This window comes from Osmerus eperlanus, chromosome 28, assembly GCF_963692335.1.
Source record: "Osmerus eperlanus chromosome 28, fOsmEpe2.1, whole genome shotgun sequence".
NCBI classification, from domain to species: Eukaryota; Metazoa; Chordata; class Actinopteri; order Osmeriformes; family Osmeridae; genus Osmerus; species Osmerus eperlanus.
In genome coordinates, this window is record NC_085045.1 from 7,352,006 (window position 1) to 7,369,510 (window position 17,505).

At 49.8% G+C, this 17,505-nt stretch overlaps 1 protein-coding gene across 1 annotated transcript in view; it reads right to left on the reverse strand.

The window, feature by feature from the left end:
* The window catches only part of LOC134015179 (zinc finger SWIM domain-containing protein 6-like), a 34,227-nt gene extending 17,421 nt beyond the window's left edge, over positions 1-16,806 (reverse strand). The window contains exon 1 of the mRNA XM_062454537.1: positions 16,234-16,806. Coding sequence (XP_062310521.1) covers positions 16,234-16,660 — 427 coding nt within the window. The 5' untranslated portion in view covers positions 16,661-16,806. The remainder of the gene's footprint in view (positions 1-16,233) is intronic.
* Between the last annotated feature and the right edge of the window lie 699 nt (positions 16,807-17,505).

Consider the following 17,505-nt stretch of genomic DNA (forward strand, 5'->3'; position numbering starts at 1 on the left):
GTGTCTGCAAGGTGTGGGGAGACATGAACAACACAGCTGAGCGCCCAGGGCGGCCATGTTTGTTCCATGAACCTTCGAAGAGAACAAAGGCCTTGTCCACTGCAGGTGCTTTTTCATCACACACGAACACACACACACACTTGCATGTATTTACATACACATGTGCACAACATATGCACACACTAGAACACTACCACTCTTAACAGTGTCAATTAGTGTTTTTGGACATTCTATAGATATAATCTATATCAATTGTATTACGTCTACTTTAGAACTTGACAGCATATCTGCACATTAATCATAGAGAGAGAGAGAGAGTGAGAGAGAAAGAAATAGCAAGAGAGAGAGAGAGAGAGAGAGAGAGAGAGAGAGAGAGAGAGAGAGAGAGAGAGAGAGAGAGAGAGAGAGAGAGAGAGAGAGAGAGAGAGATCCTTTGCTTGCTGTGGTGACAGTTGACTGCAGGTCTGTTGGGGTGAAGCCGCCACTTAGTTTGCCACACGATATGTCAGGAAGGACTTACAATTTCAAAACTATCACTTACAAAATGGATTCTAATTTTGTTGTGGATTGGACTGTCAGGGCCCTGCTCAGCATTAGTATGCCTGTCTGGCTGGCTAGCACAGAGTAAGAGACAGAGAGAGAGACACAGAGAGACAAAGACAGAGACAGAGAGAGAGATAGACAGAGAGAGACATAGACAGAGAGAGAGACACAGAGAGACACAGAGAGACAAAGGCAGAGAGAGAGATAGACAGAGAGAGACATAGACAGAGAGAGAGATCAATAAAGATTGACGAAGACAGAAAAAGAGAGAGATAGGTAACGAAAGAGAAACTTAAAGTAGAGAGAAAGAGAGAGACAGGTGGACAGACAGAGTGAAAGAAAGAAAGAAACAGAATAAGAAATAAGAGAGAGCCAGGAGACAGCTATGTTGAATGATTTGGACTGCAGTGTCTTTCACTAGCTAGAAAGCCCTGTAGTTAGTAAGCACAGTAAGTTTCAAAACAAGATTGTCCATCCCATCTTATACTAAAGGGGAAGTCCTACATATAAACACCCTCATCTCTCCAGGGCTAGGCCAAGGCATGTATACAGAACACATCAAGCAGGGTTCGTTAGCTGAATTGAGATTGAGCATGGATGGAGATGATCGTGTGTCATTAACATCTGCTGTTCCTAGAGGCCCACAGTATCATGGAATAGGAATCATTGAAAAGCCATTGTCTGTTCCACCAGGTTGGAGATTGTATTCGACCATGTTACAATGGGGGAAGTGTGTGTGTGTGTGTGTGTGTGAGTGTGTGTGTGTGTACCAGAATGGAGGGTGAGAGAGGCTGGAGGGTAGATCATATCTGACACCTGACACTGGCCCACAAGATTAAGAAGAATCACGAGGAGGAAATATTGTAATGTCGCTTTGATAGCAAAAAACAAAATGGAAGGACATTATGTAACAAAAGAACAAAGCAAAGCATGACCGTGTGTGTTGTGCATTTGTGCTTAAAAAAGGAAGCGTTGTTGTATTTTAGCCCACTAGTCTAAAACAGGAAATAGCTAACCTTCCCTTGCCCCTCCCAACTCATTTGGAAAGCCACCAAACTCACTACATTACACACGGGTACCAACACACACACACACACATATACACACACCCCATCCGCAGACTTACACTCACGATGCAAGCATGCGCACAGACATGCTAGCTTTGCTGACTCCCTTAGTCAGCCTACCACAAACACAACCCCTCTGCTTCTCTCCCCTGCTCTCTCCAATGAATGTTACTCTCCTCCTACCCCTTCTCCTGACACACACATACACACACACACACACACACACAGCGCTGCATGGCCCTAAGCTGACCTGCTGTGTGTACTGACGTCACACACCAGACAAGGAGAGGCACCGTTCCAGACACACATACACACTCGTGCGTGTCCACACACACACACACACACACACACACACCGCCCCGACTAAAGGGGGGAAGCTGCATTCCGGGCGCCTCCGCGCACACACACACGCACACACACACGCACACACACACGCGCACGCACACACAAACACCACGCCTGGAAGCATGGGGGAAGCATGGGGAGAGCTCAGCTGTAGTGTAGGGGAGGTGGAGGGGGCGGAGAGGGGGGGGGGGGGAGAAAGAGAGGCGGGGAGGCTTGGCAGTGAGCCAGAATTCCTCTGAGCTCAGCACTTCCCCTTTCAGCCTGGGCCAGCCGCCGTTTGCGTAACGCGGCCCTCCCTCCCGAGCACCGGACTTAACCCCTCGCTTCCTGGAGTCGCCCCCGGGGGGGGCGGGGGAGGAGCTGTTTCGCCACGCCGTCGATCACCCCCCCCCCCCTCCCCGACCCATGCAGGACACTTGATGTGAGACAAAGAGAGAGAGAGAGAGATGGAGAGAAAACCAGGAAATTGGGACGGAACCTGTCCCCCATGTTCCCAACTGGTTCGTTCACAGGATGTTGCCGGTGGGGTGACCGACGTAGCTCTTTCCCTTTATCACCCTCTCCTATAATATTCACACATCTCTCACCCACGCCCTCAGGTCCAGTTCCCCTCACACCCAGGGACTCTTTAGCCTGCTTTAGAAGATCATCTCTTCCAGAGGACAAAGTAGGCTGCGCACATCAGTGCTGCAGCAGCAGAGATAACCCACCTACGGAACTCAATAGTAAATTAGCCCACAAACTAGCTTCCTCATCAACATCCCTCCTTACCAGCCACAAGGGGATCTCAGTCTCTCTGCCATTTAATTACACGTAGACCAGGGCTGGCACGCCCACTGCCTTCTCTGAGAACTGCCTGCCTTGTTGCATCTGCTGTGAGGCACGCACACTGACCTTCCAGAACAATCCCAGCGCTCGGTCTATGTAGGCCAACCTGTCCACTCTGCCCAGCACTGACCCACGGCTAACACATCCGCCACAGCGGTTTTCCCCCCCAAAACAGAGATGACAAGTGTCATTCCTCACACTAACCACAGCAGACGTTGGGCTGCGATGCGGGGTGGGGGGGAGAGAGAGGGTGGGAGGGGGGGTGTAAGAGAAGAGTAGGGTGAGCTCACGTTTAATATCACTTGACACACGTCATCCAGCATTGCCTGAACCGACGCTGAGCCCCCCGTGTCAAAGCTTCATTCACTCACTCTCACACACACACAAAGAAAAAGCTAAGACAAACATCAGCCCGGCGTATCTAATCGACAGGATACTGAAGAGGGGCAGGGATAGGGTTTAGATGGATGAGAGAGAGAGAGAGAGAGAGAGAGAGAGAGAGAGAGAGAGAGAGAGAGAGAGAGAGAGAGAGAGAGAGAGAGAGAGAGAGAGAGAGACAGACAGACAGACAGACAGACAGACAGAGAGAATGCGTGTGAGTGAGAGAGAGAGAGGCTGGAACACTTTCTGTAGTGGTTAGTCGATTCTCCTGCCTACAGGCAATTCCTGTAAATATTGACACTGATGTTAAGACCATTCTCTTAAGGCTCAGCTATACAGAGTGGTAGCTTGATGCACTCCTGGCACAGCGAAGCACCTCTAATCACATCCCATCGCAAAGACCTGCGTCAGCAAATTGAGAAGACGCCCGCTGCTTGACTTCAATGGGACATGGTTGGATAAGCCACAAGAAAAGAGAGCTTTCTGACCAGGTCCGGATGCTTCTCCAAGTCCTTTTGAGTTCCCACTGAAGAGCGACTATTTCTGACATTTTAGAAGAGGAATCCTATTTCGCAAAAAATGTCTGGTAAAAGGATGTCCTGATCCAGTGCTACCTTGAGAGAAACGTTGCTGCTACTGGCTGGAGACAGAGTAGCCACAGAGACACAGGTTAGAGGCTTGCTCCATTCTAAGGTTCGTGTCTCCAATTCGAAGAGTTTAGCCTCATTGTTGACACCCACATTACCGTGACAACACCTATCTGCATCTTGACTGACTGGCTAAACTGAGTCTCCCTTCCCAGAGTGGCTGTCACCAGCCACGACAGTGCAGACACTGACTCTATCCTGCTCCCTGTACCTGAACGAGGGCTCCATGTACAAGCTTTACCTGGTTTACTACCCACATGAACCTGGCTGGGACAACAAGTTAGCTTCATGATCCCAGATCTGTATCAATGGTTAATGTCTAGCTGGCCTGATCTATTGGTGCACTGGATGATAAAGGATCCTAGGTTATGATCGTTTATGGTTTGGACTGGAGCAAAGATTAGAAGACGTGCAGCCTCTTTCTAATCAAACAAATGCTCTGCTCCACCCAAAGCTATACATGTTTATGCAACAAGATCCTAACCATAAAGTCTCAATTTCAATAAAGTCTCATCATCTCAATTTGATTCCACAGTGAATAAGTGGTAAAGGTGTGTGTGTGTGTGTCGGTGCTGAGCTAAGGAAGAGGAGAGGGGGTAGAGGGACATAGGTACACCTAAGTGTCATGGTAACCATAATGGGGGACTGGAGGGTTGCGTAAAGACCCCCTTCTGAAGGCAAGACTACATCCATCCACAAATTAGGTCAATGAGATTTGCCCAAATTAGGTCAAAGGCAGTCAGGGGTACCATCCTGGACAGCCAGGGAGAGGAGGAGGAGGGGGGGGGGGTTGAGAGTGCAGAAAGAGCTAGGTTGTATGTGTGTGTGTGGGGGGGGGGCGGGGGTTGTAGATGAAGAGAAGTGTGTATATAGAGAAAGAACAGAGAGAAGCAAAGTAAAAAAGCTGGAGGTGTGTACATTTTAAAACTGGTAAGTAAAAGTAACAAGTAAAACTGGTAAAAATAGTATGGAAGAAATAAAGAGATGGAGTGAGAGAGAGAGAGAGAGAGAGAGAGAGAGAGAGAGAGAGAGAGAGAGAGAGAGAGAGAGAGAGAGTGGGGAGAGAGAGAGAGTGGGAGAAAGAGGGAGGGGGAAGTAGAAGGTTGAGAGAGCAGAACCAAGTAGCTTACAGCTGAGCTCCTTACATTCATTATACAGCTAATTACTGCTGTAGGCCAGTACACACACACAGACACCAACACACACAGATTTAGGTCTAAATATACAAATGACTAAGACAAGACTATGTCACATGCACACACACACACACATAAACAAACTCAAACTTAACCTGGCTCCCTCAAGCATAAAAAGTTCAAATGTTTCTGTTCGGCTTCAACATTCAGCCAGAACATCTTATTACCCCCTGAACAGATATCCGTGTGATCTATGTTTCCAGCTTTGTGTAGCTCCAAATGCCTTTGAAAAGCAGTCAAATTCAGTTACACTACTTAACAAGAGTAGAGTACCCCAGCTCCTCCTACTCATCCTATCTCAGTTTGTGCACCCTCTTTCCTCCCCCCCCCCCCCTCCCATCTTCCAGTCTGTTTGGTTGCTTTCTTATTTATCATCATCATCAACCCCTGTTTCCATTTCTTCCCTTGTCCTCCAGAAGCGTATTTTGAAGAATCCATATCGGGCACGAGGTTGTTGCTAATAAACGGAGGGGAGAAGTCTTTTGAAGTCGACGACAAGTTGGATTCCCTTTCATCATCTCTGACTGTCAGCGCTCGGTTTTGAACGACTCAAAAGACGAGCGTGACTCCAAAAAGAAACGCCATCTCTTTTTCTCGACAACCCCCCCCCCCCCCGCCAAATACAAAATACAGCGGCAAACAACAAAGGGGGTCTGGAGGCATTCAGTCGGATGGGCCCTGTGGTGTTAGCTGAGCAAATTAGCAAGGTGACAACACTGCAGCAGCAGCCCTGCCTGTGGCGGATGTCAAAAGTTCTGATCCTCATGGATGTCCAAAGGTCTGATCTGGCCCATCTTCCTGTGTGTGTGTGTGTGTGTGCGCGCGCGCGCGTCATGCTGTGCTGCGGCTCCGGAGCTCTTTCAACTCACCATTGTCAGTGGACTACAACCGTGCTGGACTCGCTACAATGGCTATCAGAGAGAAAAGGAGAGAGAGAGAGAAACAACCTCAAACTTGGCGACCAAACTCCAGCCCCATGCCTGCAGAGGGACGTGACGGTCTGTCTGCCCGCTGCCACTCGCGCCGTGTCCCCTGTCTCCCTCTCACACTGGCGCCGCATACACAGCGACAAGTGTTGAGTGTCCCCCGTATCTGCATGCAAGAATGTCGGTCTGTACTAGTTACAGCCAGGGAGTAGAGAGGGTAACCAGCTCTTTATCTACCGCCAAACCAGCCCGTTTAGGGGCTCAGCTGGCTGCAGGGAGACTGCCAAGACCTAGTTCGAGTTGTTTTAGGCCAATGGTCTGTGCAGTAACAAGCAGCCCAGACCAGTACTGGTGAGAACAACGCCAGCGGTATAGAGAGAGCCTGGGAAGGAGCCAAGGCTCTGGACCAGGGCTAGGAGCCAGACTACAGGAGACCACAGTACCAGGAGCCTGAACAGAGGCTACAGCCAGACCCCGAGAGCCAGGGCTGGGGCAACAGCAAGGCCAGAGGCGGGTTCTTTACAGGGGCTCTGGGTTGGGGGGGGGGGGAGCTGTGGTCGAGGGCCAGAGACAACCTTTCACTGGAGGGTCTGGAAAAGCAGGGTTTGTGCTGGGGATGGGACTGGGGCTTGGACGGGGAGATGTGGCAGGCAAGGAGCAAGTATTCAGAGGCTTGGGGGCCAGAAGAGGGAGGGTTAAGGAAGGGGGTGGATACTGGAAGAGGCTGTAGCAGGGCCAGGGGCCTCAACCTCCAGAGTTAGTCAGCTGTTTCCCTGGCCAACAGCTGGAGGGAGAGAGGGAAGGAGGGAGGGACTTGAATGAAAGAGAGAGTTGGACAAGTGAGAAGCTTAGAGGAGAGGGAGGGGTAAAATTGAAGGGGGGGGGTCCCAAGTGAGACAGTGGAAGAAGAGAGAAAGCGGAGAGAAAGAGGGAGGAGAGAGAAAGGGGGGGGGGGGGGAAGAGAGGACCCGGGGAGGAGACAAGGTGGTAATGGAGGTTTGGAAGCTGGACAGTGGAAAAGCCATTAGATTCCTGTGTGAGAAAAAAAGGAGCAGCGAGGAGAGCAGCCAGACAGAGGGTGGCTGAGGCTCGCCGCGTCCGCAACAGCTCCTCTCGCGGTTTCCCTCTTCATCCCTCTTTCCTGTCTCCGTCCCTCGTCCTTCTCCTCTCCTCAACTATCCATCGCGGCAGTATTATTCTTTGGCCGCCCCCCTTGACTGCGCAACAGTCATGCTATTCATTACAAACGACCTGCAGCCGTGACCCTTCAAAACACAGTGAGCTTCCAAACAGGTGTCCCTCGCACGCAAGCGCACGGGCGCACACACACACACGCGCGTGAACATTGGACACGTAGAGCAGTGCAGAACTCCAACTGAGGAAGAGGGGAAGGGGCAAGGGGGGGAGAGGAAAGAGGAGAAAGTGTCGAAAGTGCCTCATACGTGCCTTGTTTCTATAAAAGTGGCCAAATGAGATTGGGAGTGGGAGAGTGAGGGTTGGAGGCTGCCATGGGCCACAAGCATCCTCTAGTCGAGAAGCACTTTACAGGCTATTAGATTCCATTCAGATCAGCCAGTTGACTGGGATAAAAGCATCTGTCTCTGCCTCAGTGTGACTCAGCAATTCTGCCCGCCGCAGGTGGACGTCCTCGTAATGACACACTGCATATCAATGAGGGATTTAAACGGCATGCGCGCACCGCACACTTTGACACCTCTCCCTTTTCTTCTCCATCGCTCCGGTCTTGTTCTCCTCTACAAACACTTCGAATTCCTCGTGTTCTTTGGTACAATCTCTTCGTTCCTGCGCCTCCCCTAATGATTCTATTTTTGGTCCTACTCCTCCTCTTTCCCATCTCTCCTTCAACCCTCATTCTATCACTCTGTCATCCTCTACCCGTTTCTTCAATCCGTCACCAACCCTCCTCTTCCACCTCTTACTGTGTGGGTAAATGGGCAGACCAACCTCCTCTCCTCCCTCTCCAGCCCCCAGTTCCAACCCCTATGTGTGGGTTCAGTCCCTCTCCTCCTCCTCTCCTCTCCTCTCCTTCCCATCCCTCCTCCTCTCCTCCCCAGATGGGAGTCTTCTCTCTTTTTCATTCCTTCCTGTCTTAATCTCCTCGTCCCCTCCTCCCTCCTTCCATCGGCGCGAGGGCTCATCCTTTCCCTTCCTTCCTCCATCCCCCCTCTCGTCCCCTCTCGGTGGGCTGATGGTCGAGGGTAGAAGGTGTGGAATATAGATCAGGGGGAGATGGATGGAGCACCAGGAGCCATAGCCAGTCCCACAGGTCCCAGACCAGAGATTAACTAAATATTAGCTGACAGAAACAGAGCGAGACACACAGCTGCTGCCTGCCTGCCTGCAGGACAATGGAGACTGCTTTTATCCCCTACTCACTGGAGGAGACATGCACACACAGACATAGACACACATACACACTGGATATACATTTATTATGCACACGGTATCAAGTGTGAATCCTGTGTTTACTGTATATCTATTATAGAATGCTAATAAAATACTAATTATACTAATAAATATAAACATAAAGATACATGTGTAGATGCTAGTGCGCAGATACACAAGCATAGAAAGCACACAGCAGATCAGGGGCAACCTAGGAAAACCAGTCCACTGATCACATTCTCTCCTCCCCCTCCCTGCCAGCTAGGATGGAGGGAGGGAAAAAGGAATGAATCTTTATTAGAAGATGTGTCCCTGCTCTATCGATCCGTCCCCTCCCTCGCTCCGCCTCCTTCCCTCCTCTCCCTCTTTTTCTTTTGTTATTTTAGGCGTGTGTCGGCCATCCACTCCAATAGAGTCTGACTGTACATCAGAGAGAGTATGCCATTACCCATGTCTCCCTGGGCTACTGGCTGTCGCTGGGAGGATGGTGTGTGTGTGTGTGTGTGTGTGTGTGTGTGTGCGCGCACGTGTGTGTGCAAAAGTGAACCTTGCCACCTGGGGGAGGGTGGGGGGTAGAAAGGGGAGGGACATCAGAAGGGGGAGGGAACATCAGGACACTATAGAAACCCACTTTCTAGAACAGACCCAACCATTTATGTTAGCAGCCTGATATTTACGGTAGATCACTAAACGGGCCTACATTCTAGTGGTGTACATCTAACTGGAATTCCAGCAATCTCTGTGTGTGCGTCTGTGTGTATCTTGATTATCTTGAGAACTGGATATTGTTGGAAGTAGAAAATCGGCCTGTGTATCGCTTCGGACCCAAGGACGTGCAGTGTCGTGTGTGAAGTTGTTTGGATGAGCAGTTTGTAAATAAATTGAATATACAAACGTGTGTATTGAGCTGCACTAAGCAAACACAGTGGGCACTGCACTTCCCAGCACGCTGTAAAGGTACTTTTTCAAAATCACGTTTGGCTTGATGCGTGTAAATTCCAGTGGAAACTCTCAAGTTTGGGTGGGGATTCTGTGTGTGTGTGACTCCATTATCTCGCCACCCGGGCACTGTATGATGCTGAGGTGGGGCAGGTGTATGGCTGAGGCACCAAGGATGTGCAGTGTTGACTGTTTGTGACAATATAAATGTATAAATACGACAAATGAATATAAATATATAGGCTAGCGTTCGACCCACAGGCACTGCAACTAGAGTTAGTTGAAGACACAGCAACAAGACTCCGAAACTAGCTACTGCATACATGGATTTCCCATGAAAATAGCGTTAGCTACCGAGCTATTGAGTCTGTCTTTCAGCAGTTAATGTTAGCTAGCGACTGCTCTCACATGACTAACGGGTAATAGTCAGATAAATGTAATAGTTGATATCTGACTGTTATTACGCTAATTGTTACTTGAGTACAAATTGGGAAACATACTAGAGGATCACACATTCTGTCTGTTTAACTAGAATAACTGGCAACCAGCTAGACCACGAGCACCACGAGCTGGTCCCTGTAAGTTCAGTTAACTTCTGTTTGTTTTGTTCTGTTCAATCTGTTCTATTGGTCGTACATCTATCTGGAGCACACTGGGAGAGAGCGCGGTTCTAAAAGTGGAAACAGAGCAGCGGTGTGGAGCATCACGTCTGGCTCACAGGGACTTCCTGTGGGACGGCTGCAGACACAGGAAGTAGCTGGGAAACATGCTGTATCCAGATAGGCGAGAGTAAATAAGATATGGGTTTCTATTGCTCTGCTTGGGAGGGAAGTGGGAACATAGAGAAAGGACAAGAAAGGGAGTGGAGAGAGAAAGAGAGAGAGCGTGAGAGCAGAAAAAGAGAGATAGGGAGGCAGTTGGGGAGGGGGGGGGTGTGGAAGAGAAAGAGAGTGCAAAGAGGAGAGAGCGGCTAGCATAAAGAAGCTCTTCTGTGGAGAACTCTTCAGAGGGCCAAACTGAATTCCATTGCATGCTAAAAGCTCTCCTCCTCCTCTCCTTCTTGTCGTCCTCCTCCTCCCCCTCGTCTCCCCGTGTCTCTCGTGCCCGGAGAGGCATCCGAGCTCCACTCGCCTGCCTCTCCACGCAGAGGTGAGTGCATGGCTCACATGCCAGAGCACAGCCATGGCATTCTCTCTGCAGGCAGGCAGGCCCGGAGGCACCCCACACACTCAAGGACCTCGGCATACCAGCACCTCCCCCCCCCCCCCTCCCCCCCTAGCAAGAAGAGGACGGGCCACTTGTTCCAACGCAATGTTTTCTCTCAGCCGCAGGTCTGATGCTCTTCTAGACCGGATGGGATTTTAGGACTACCTGGGCGTCTGGGAAACAACGGGTATTCATCTTATCGTCGCTCATCGCTGAAACGACGGGGTTCTGACTCCAAAATGTCTCTCTGTCTTGCTCCCAGATACACACAGGTGAACCAATGGCTTGGTTGCTCATTGGACAGCCGAAGGGTGGATGTGATTCAATTGTCGGTTCATAGCAATGGCCAGGCCGAAGACAGTATTTATACTGTATGTGTATAACCTTCGGCCCATGGGAAATCCTTGGGGGCTAAATGACCAAGTTAGATTTAGACCACCTTTGAGGTAGGGGGCATCAGTAATAACATATCTAGGTGTGTTGTATTGTTATCGTTATTCTAAAGCGCCAATCCCCATGGCTATTAGCCATGGGGATTGGCTAAATATAAACTAAATATGTTCACTTCACAACACTGATTGACAGGAATGCTATCCACCCTCTTATTATTAGCATGCCTCAACTGTACACACACGCACACAGAAACAGGTGAAAGGACTGTGAACTGTGGACCAGACCGGTCGTGGATGAGTTGAGAGCAAGAGGGTGCCTCCCTGTGTCCCCTGTGTGACCCTGTTTGATGCGGGGTGATAGGGAAGTTTGCTCTCAATCAGAAGCAACCGTGAGCACTGAGCATGTACCCTTCAACAGTCCACACACACACGGCCTTTGGGCTTTTTCAAAACTCTGAAGCTTCTGTGTGTGTGTGTGAAGGAAGAGACAGCTGTTGACCATGGGACACAGTGAGGCACTGTGCTGTGGTAATAACGAAAGCATGCGTGTCACGCACGGGCACGCGCCCGCACGTCCGAGCAAACACACGCACGCACACACACGCGCACACACTTGGATCCCCTTCCTCCCACAGTCAGCAGCGGCCTGGGCTCCGTAGTGCTTATTTCAGCAGCTCATCGGCGCAAAGAGAAATTCATTAAAGAGAAAGAGGGGAGGAGGGAGACAGAGGGAGAGCTGAGAGTGGCATTCCCTGGTGTTATTATGGCCAAATCGAAGAATGAGGACGCTGCTAATAAAAGTCATGATATGAAACTGGGAGAAAAAAAAAGACGACTTTTAATGGTGCCTTGTCATGGGTGGATTTAGTGTGATGGCCTGTGCCCTACCCCACCTCCCCCCGTTCTCTGGGTAGGAGCGTGTAGAGAGGAGTGGGAAAGGAAAGAAAGAATCGAGGAGCAGAGCCACAATGAATGTGAAGCCCACACTGTGAAGCCCATTGTCTCTAAGTAAGGGACTGGGACAAACACAGAGCAAAACACTTGCGCACAACCACACACACGCGCGCACACCCACACACATACAACACACACACACGCACACACACAAAGATAATGTGTTTCCATTACAAAGCAACTGAATACCATCCTATCTTACATCCACTCAACTGTCTAAAGAGTGGATGGCATAGGCTTTGAACACACACACACACACACTCACATTATCCCTAAACACATTCTCTGTGCTTGGATAAGGTGCCCGCTCTTCTCCCTGTTGGAAAGTCAGCTGTTTACACTAGCTCGGGCTCAGCCATGTTTCCATGACGATGAGATCCCAGGGTCAGTCACGTGGCGCAGGACTCCAGCTCCTGATAGGAGAGGTCGCTCTGAGATAGCGATCCAGGATCAGCCTCCCTCCTTCTCCTCAGCTTGACCCGGTCCACCAGGGGACCATCTCAGATCTCCGCTCAGAGTCCGTGCCTGTGCTCGTCCAGCTCCAGAAGGACTTGTCTCGAGTCTCTATTCTATCAGCTAACCACTTAACCAGGTTACTGGGCCAAGGCAAAAATAACAAACGCTACTTTTCCCCTACAGCACAAGGACAGAAAGGTCTGAACTATCATCAAATGGACTGTTTTTTTTTATCAGACATTAGTACAAAGAATGTTCTCATAAAGATATCTCGAGGATTACACTTAGACGGCTGAGATCTTTTACTAGCTGGGAGAAACAGACTGAAATGTGGAATTCATTTTTGCTTTATTAAAAGACACTGGGTTCAGATATAGGAATGAAGAAGCTCGGCTAACATAAGATCTAAACTAAAACAGAGAAACAGAAAGTGGCCTACTCTAAATGTGTTCAACCCACTGAAAGCAAACTCAGTCACCAAGAGCCTCAAAGACAACATGCTCATGCAAGATTTAAGTTCCAGATCTTACATTCTGCACTTCTGTGGACAAAATGCTTGAAATGTCAAAGTAGGCCCCTGAAAGGCCCGGTGAATTCTTAAGGTGGCTTTTGTTAACGCTTGGAAGCACGGAAACACACGTGTGTGTGTGTGTGTGTGTGCATATGGTGAACATTCCCATAAAGACATGCCCCTACGTCACGTTGGCTCTAAAGTCACATAGAGACGTTCTCTCACACAAAGGCAACTTTTCTGATCTCGCTTGAGCACCTACAGACACACACCTTTACCCTGTTGGAATGAGTGGAAGAGGTCACTCAGTCGTTTTATCCCCTGCTAATGAGGCAATCCCCCCCCTCCCTCTCATTCTCTCTCTCCCTAACTCCCTCCCTCTTGGTGATTTGCCCCTTGCTGTGCTTGTGACAGAGGGCCCGACATTCAGCTCAGGGCTGCTAATATATATAACTGTGATTTATAGTAGACATAAAGAGGGAAAGTGCGATGAAATGCAAACTGGCACGGGTACTTACACACTCATCACTAGCTGGTCTTAAAGACATTGAGACTCGCACTGTGAGACTTTAGCAGACACACACACACACGTCAAAATAGGTGGACCAAATGAAAATGACATTCACACTCTAACGGGTGCAACACCCACATACATTCACTGGTATTTTGGGCAGGGCAAAATATGGGCTAGCCTATCAGCTAAGCCGATGGAAAACCCACCGGAATAGGCCTCCGGTTCTGCATTCTCCATTCTCCGTGAGACAGAGTCTCGCAGACCCATTACACTCTCCCCCTCATCTCCCACACACCCTCCACAACAATCTAAGCACAAAGCCACAACCCTTCGTTTCAAGGCTCGGCTAACATTGGTTAGCATGGATGCTAGCTATAGCCAGGGAAGGATAAAGCTAATCACGTCAGAGGGAGTGACATATGCCAGGCGTCAGTGTGACTCTCCGGGGGGATGCAGGGTTATAGTAACAGGATCAGGGAGAGGGGTAAGCCCCAGGCACTGTGTCTCATGGGCAGGTGGGGGGAGAGGTGAGGGGTCGAAGACAAAAAGAAAGAGGGGTGAGGAACCGGTATCGGAGACAGACAAGGAGAGAGGGACATATACCTGACCCAGATGAGAAGTGAGGGATGTAGCGACAGGGGAGTCATGTTCGGGATGTGTTCATCCATGTTCCGATGCCATCCCTTCCTGGTTGGTGAGATCCAGAGTTGTCATAGAAACTGCACATACTGGGTCCAGTGTTCACAACTATTTTTGCTCCATTTAATGAAGCATTCAGTGTTGATATGGCGAGGAATACAATTTGGGAAAACACAGCACTTATGGCACAAGAGCGTAGACTACTGCAAAGCCTAACGAATGGGTCAGTGTACTTGTCAAACGAATGTGTAACTGTAATGGCGTGCCTTATCAGTCACTGTTTAAAGAGCTTAGTGCTGTTCAATATCATGCTCAAGATTTTCCTCGCGTTTGAATATCTGGAGCCACAGCGTTCCAAGAGCTGAACACTTTGGAGAGCGACGGATCCATCCCTCCATCTCTTCTTCTTCCATCCCTCTCTCTTTCAATCATTGTCTGTTCCCCTCTCCTTATCTCTCTTCTCTTTTCCTACCCATCACCCCATCCCCCCCATTCTCTCACACCGTAACCCCCCCCCCCCTCCGCTCGCTCAATCCCTTAGTCCCAGCATTGATGTACGGAGGGGGGAAAAAAAGGAGTGTGATTAATGTCTTTCAGAAAAAGATAAATAATCACGGGAGACTGGGGGGCTGGTAGTTGGCCTTAGGGGAGTAAATATGGAGACTTTTATAGCTGCTTGGGGAGAGAGGGAGACAGGGAGAGAGAGGGGGGAGGAGAGGTACAGCAGCAGATCCATTCAAGTATATTAGGTTCTCCCCGTACACGATAACCTCTGGCTCAGCTATTCCTCCACTGTCTTTCATCATCGACACACAATGGCATCCCGCAGACAGCTCGCGCACATGCATCGCACGCAAGCGCACACGCTATGCACACGCACGCGTACACACAGGGGCCCACGAACACAATTTAAGGTCAGACCCTCCTGTGTTTGATGGGCCAATACATGTGGCTGGTGATGTGGTTGACAGCCCTCTCCCATGTGGCCCTGCTTTTAAGCCCTCTCCTAGAGGCTGCATGTCCCCTGGAGAAGATTGCATCTTTTATGTATCACTCTTTTCCTGAGCCGGGTTTCCCTGCAAAAATTCTGGGGCGAAAATTGCAATCAGCACAACAGGCTTTCCTCCTGCTGTGTGCTTGCCTGTCATTCTCTCCGTCTGGGAACATGTAAGGATGTGACAAACAACACACACACACACATTCTCTCTCCTTTACACACACACCCTTTCTGCGCTTCCTCTCCCCATCTCTCTCTCTCTCTCTCTCTCTCTTGCTCGCTCTCTCACACATACACACACACACACACACACACACAAGTCCCTCATTGGTACTGCCGGACAAAATCAGAGATAGCATTCATATTCGGCAGACCCTTTAAATCTTTGCCTTGCTGAAACAAATAAGCCTAATGCCGAGGAATCTGGTAAACAGGCCAGATAGGAGCTGGTCTGGGGCTCCCATTGTGCACCACAACACATTCTCCGAGCCAACAAGAGCTGAAGCTCAACACAGAGATTCTTCAGAGGCAGCGAGGGAAGGAAGGGAGGGAGGGGAAAGATCATGCATAAAATCATGTTTGCAGATTGCATTAGAATTCAGATGAACCGGAGAGGGTAATGGGATTAAAATCCTGAACCGTTTCTATGGGCGGGGAGCAGGAGTGACAGCTGAGGCTATTGCACTGACGAATGCAGTGAAATATTGTGGCTCTGGCAGAGGGAAGTAGGGGGGTTGTTTTCTACAAGCCTAGCCTCTCTCTCTACGACATATTCCCATTCGGAATGCAGCACATGATTGTGTGTTGGCAGCCCAACCTACCGCTTGGGCAATTTCATCTAGTCCCAGTTTAGAAAAATATCAGAGAACGCAGCAGAGCAAAGGAATTAAATCTCACAAAGGTGTTTGGCACACAAATAGAAGCACTGTGTCTTTAAATCGCCGTCCCTCCCACCCTTTCTAAATATCTGCTATTTAGCCAGCGGTGAAAAGATATAGGGGGCTTTTGTCTCGTTACCCGTTGGTGGGGGACAGAAAGCTGGAAAGACAAAAAAAATTGGAACAAAGTGCCAAGCTGTCAATTTGGGTGGCTAGGGGCGATTTAACCGTTCCCTGGAAATGAGATATTCCCAAAAGTGATTGAAAAGGAGGACGGCTTCACACGCACGCAAACAAAGCTGCTCTTGGTCCCTGCAGAAATGCAAAAGATGTGGACAGGATCTGCTTATTCTCAATATGACCAAAATTCCCCGTAGCATGGCTGCTGACACAAGCTAGCCTACTCACCGACTTGCAATACGTTGTCCACCCAGCCACCCTCCAGGAGAGTGACACCCCGTAGGAAAGGCAGCTGGGTCTCGTCATTGTTGTCCCCGCTAGTCCCACTCTCCTCTCCCCCCGCGTTGAAAGAGGAATACATGCAGATCTCCTTTTCGCTTCTCGGGAACGACCAGTACACGATCCTTCGCTGGACGGGTTCTGGAATCCTTTCGAATCGTTCCTCAACCCTCTGGAAGGGCCACTTCTCCGCGACTCTACGCGCCGCGATGTCTAGTAGCGATTCGGGGTTATGAGTCTTTCCCGACCCACCTGGAGCGGACCCCGGACCGCCGCACAGAACTCCTCCAGCCCTCTGCCCCTGCCTGCATGCCGGATTGTAGCCTGGCCGGCAGCAGAGCCGCTTGGCCGGGGGCTGCTGGACTCGCTCCGCCATGATCGCACCGCTTTAACTCGCAGCGCAGTTCCTCTCCGATCATATAAACGGGATAAGGAAGAGAAAAGGACACTCTCCAGCCGATTGTTTACCGTAGATGGAGAGACAAGCCTTATTTGGAATAGTGGGAGGAGCCTCCAAGTTCCGTGAAGTCCTTTGTGTTGTCAAATTAACCGAGATGGGTGGGACTTTGGACTGATGCCAGCGCACGAGTGGCACTAAAAAGGAAACTGGAGGCGGAATTCCCGAACGTCGGCAAATCCTTTGTGAAGCCATTCGGGAGCGAGAGGGCGGGCTTAAGCGAACGAAGTCTTTGAAGTTTGGTTCTGTTTGAGTTTGAGGGCGGGGTCTAATCCATGGGCGGTCTCTTAGCTTCCCACAGGGGCATAAGGGGCAAGAGAGTTGAAATGTAGACTTATTTTCAGACAGTCTTCAATAACCGCAGGCTCTCCTCCTCTCAACAACATCACGAGGGTTGTGTTTCCTGTAGTCCAAGGGGCTCCAAGCTCAACTGTCATAGAGGGAAAGGGCGTGGGAGGAAGACCGTAGGCTGTTTTTTATCCATTAACCAATAACCAGATTCTGATCTTCCTCAAACGCACAATCAAATTAATGGACAACAAATAATGACAGCAGAAAATAGATCTTAAATCTGAACTAAAATGACTTATATACCATTGGCCTCTTCTGCATGTGTTTCAGGCTGACCTCCCCTCGTATCCCCTGAGTGCATAGCGGTGGCCTTTGAACTGCTCTGAAAGTGATCCATGCCTTATGGACGGAACAGATGTGCGCTAACCTGATTTAGTTTCAATACTTCGCCACAGGAAGTTCAGAAAGTTAGC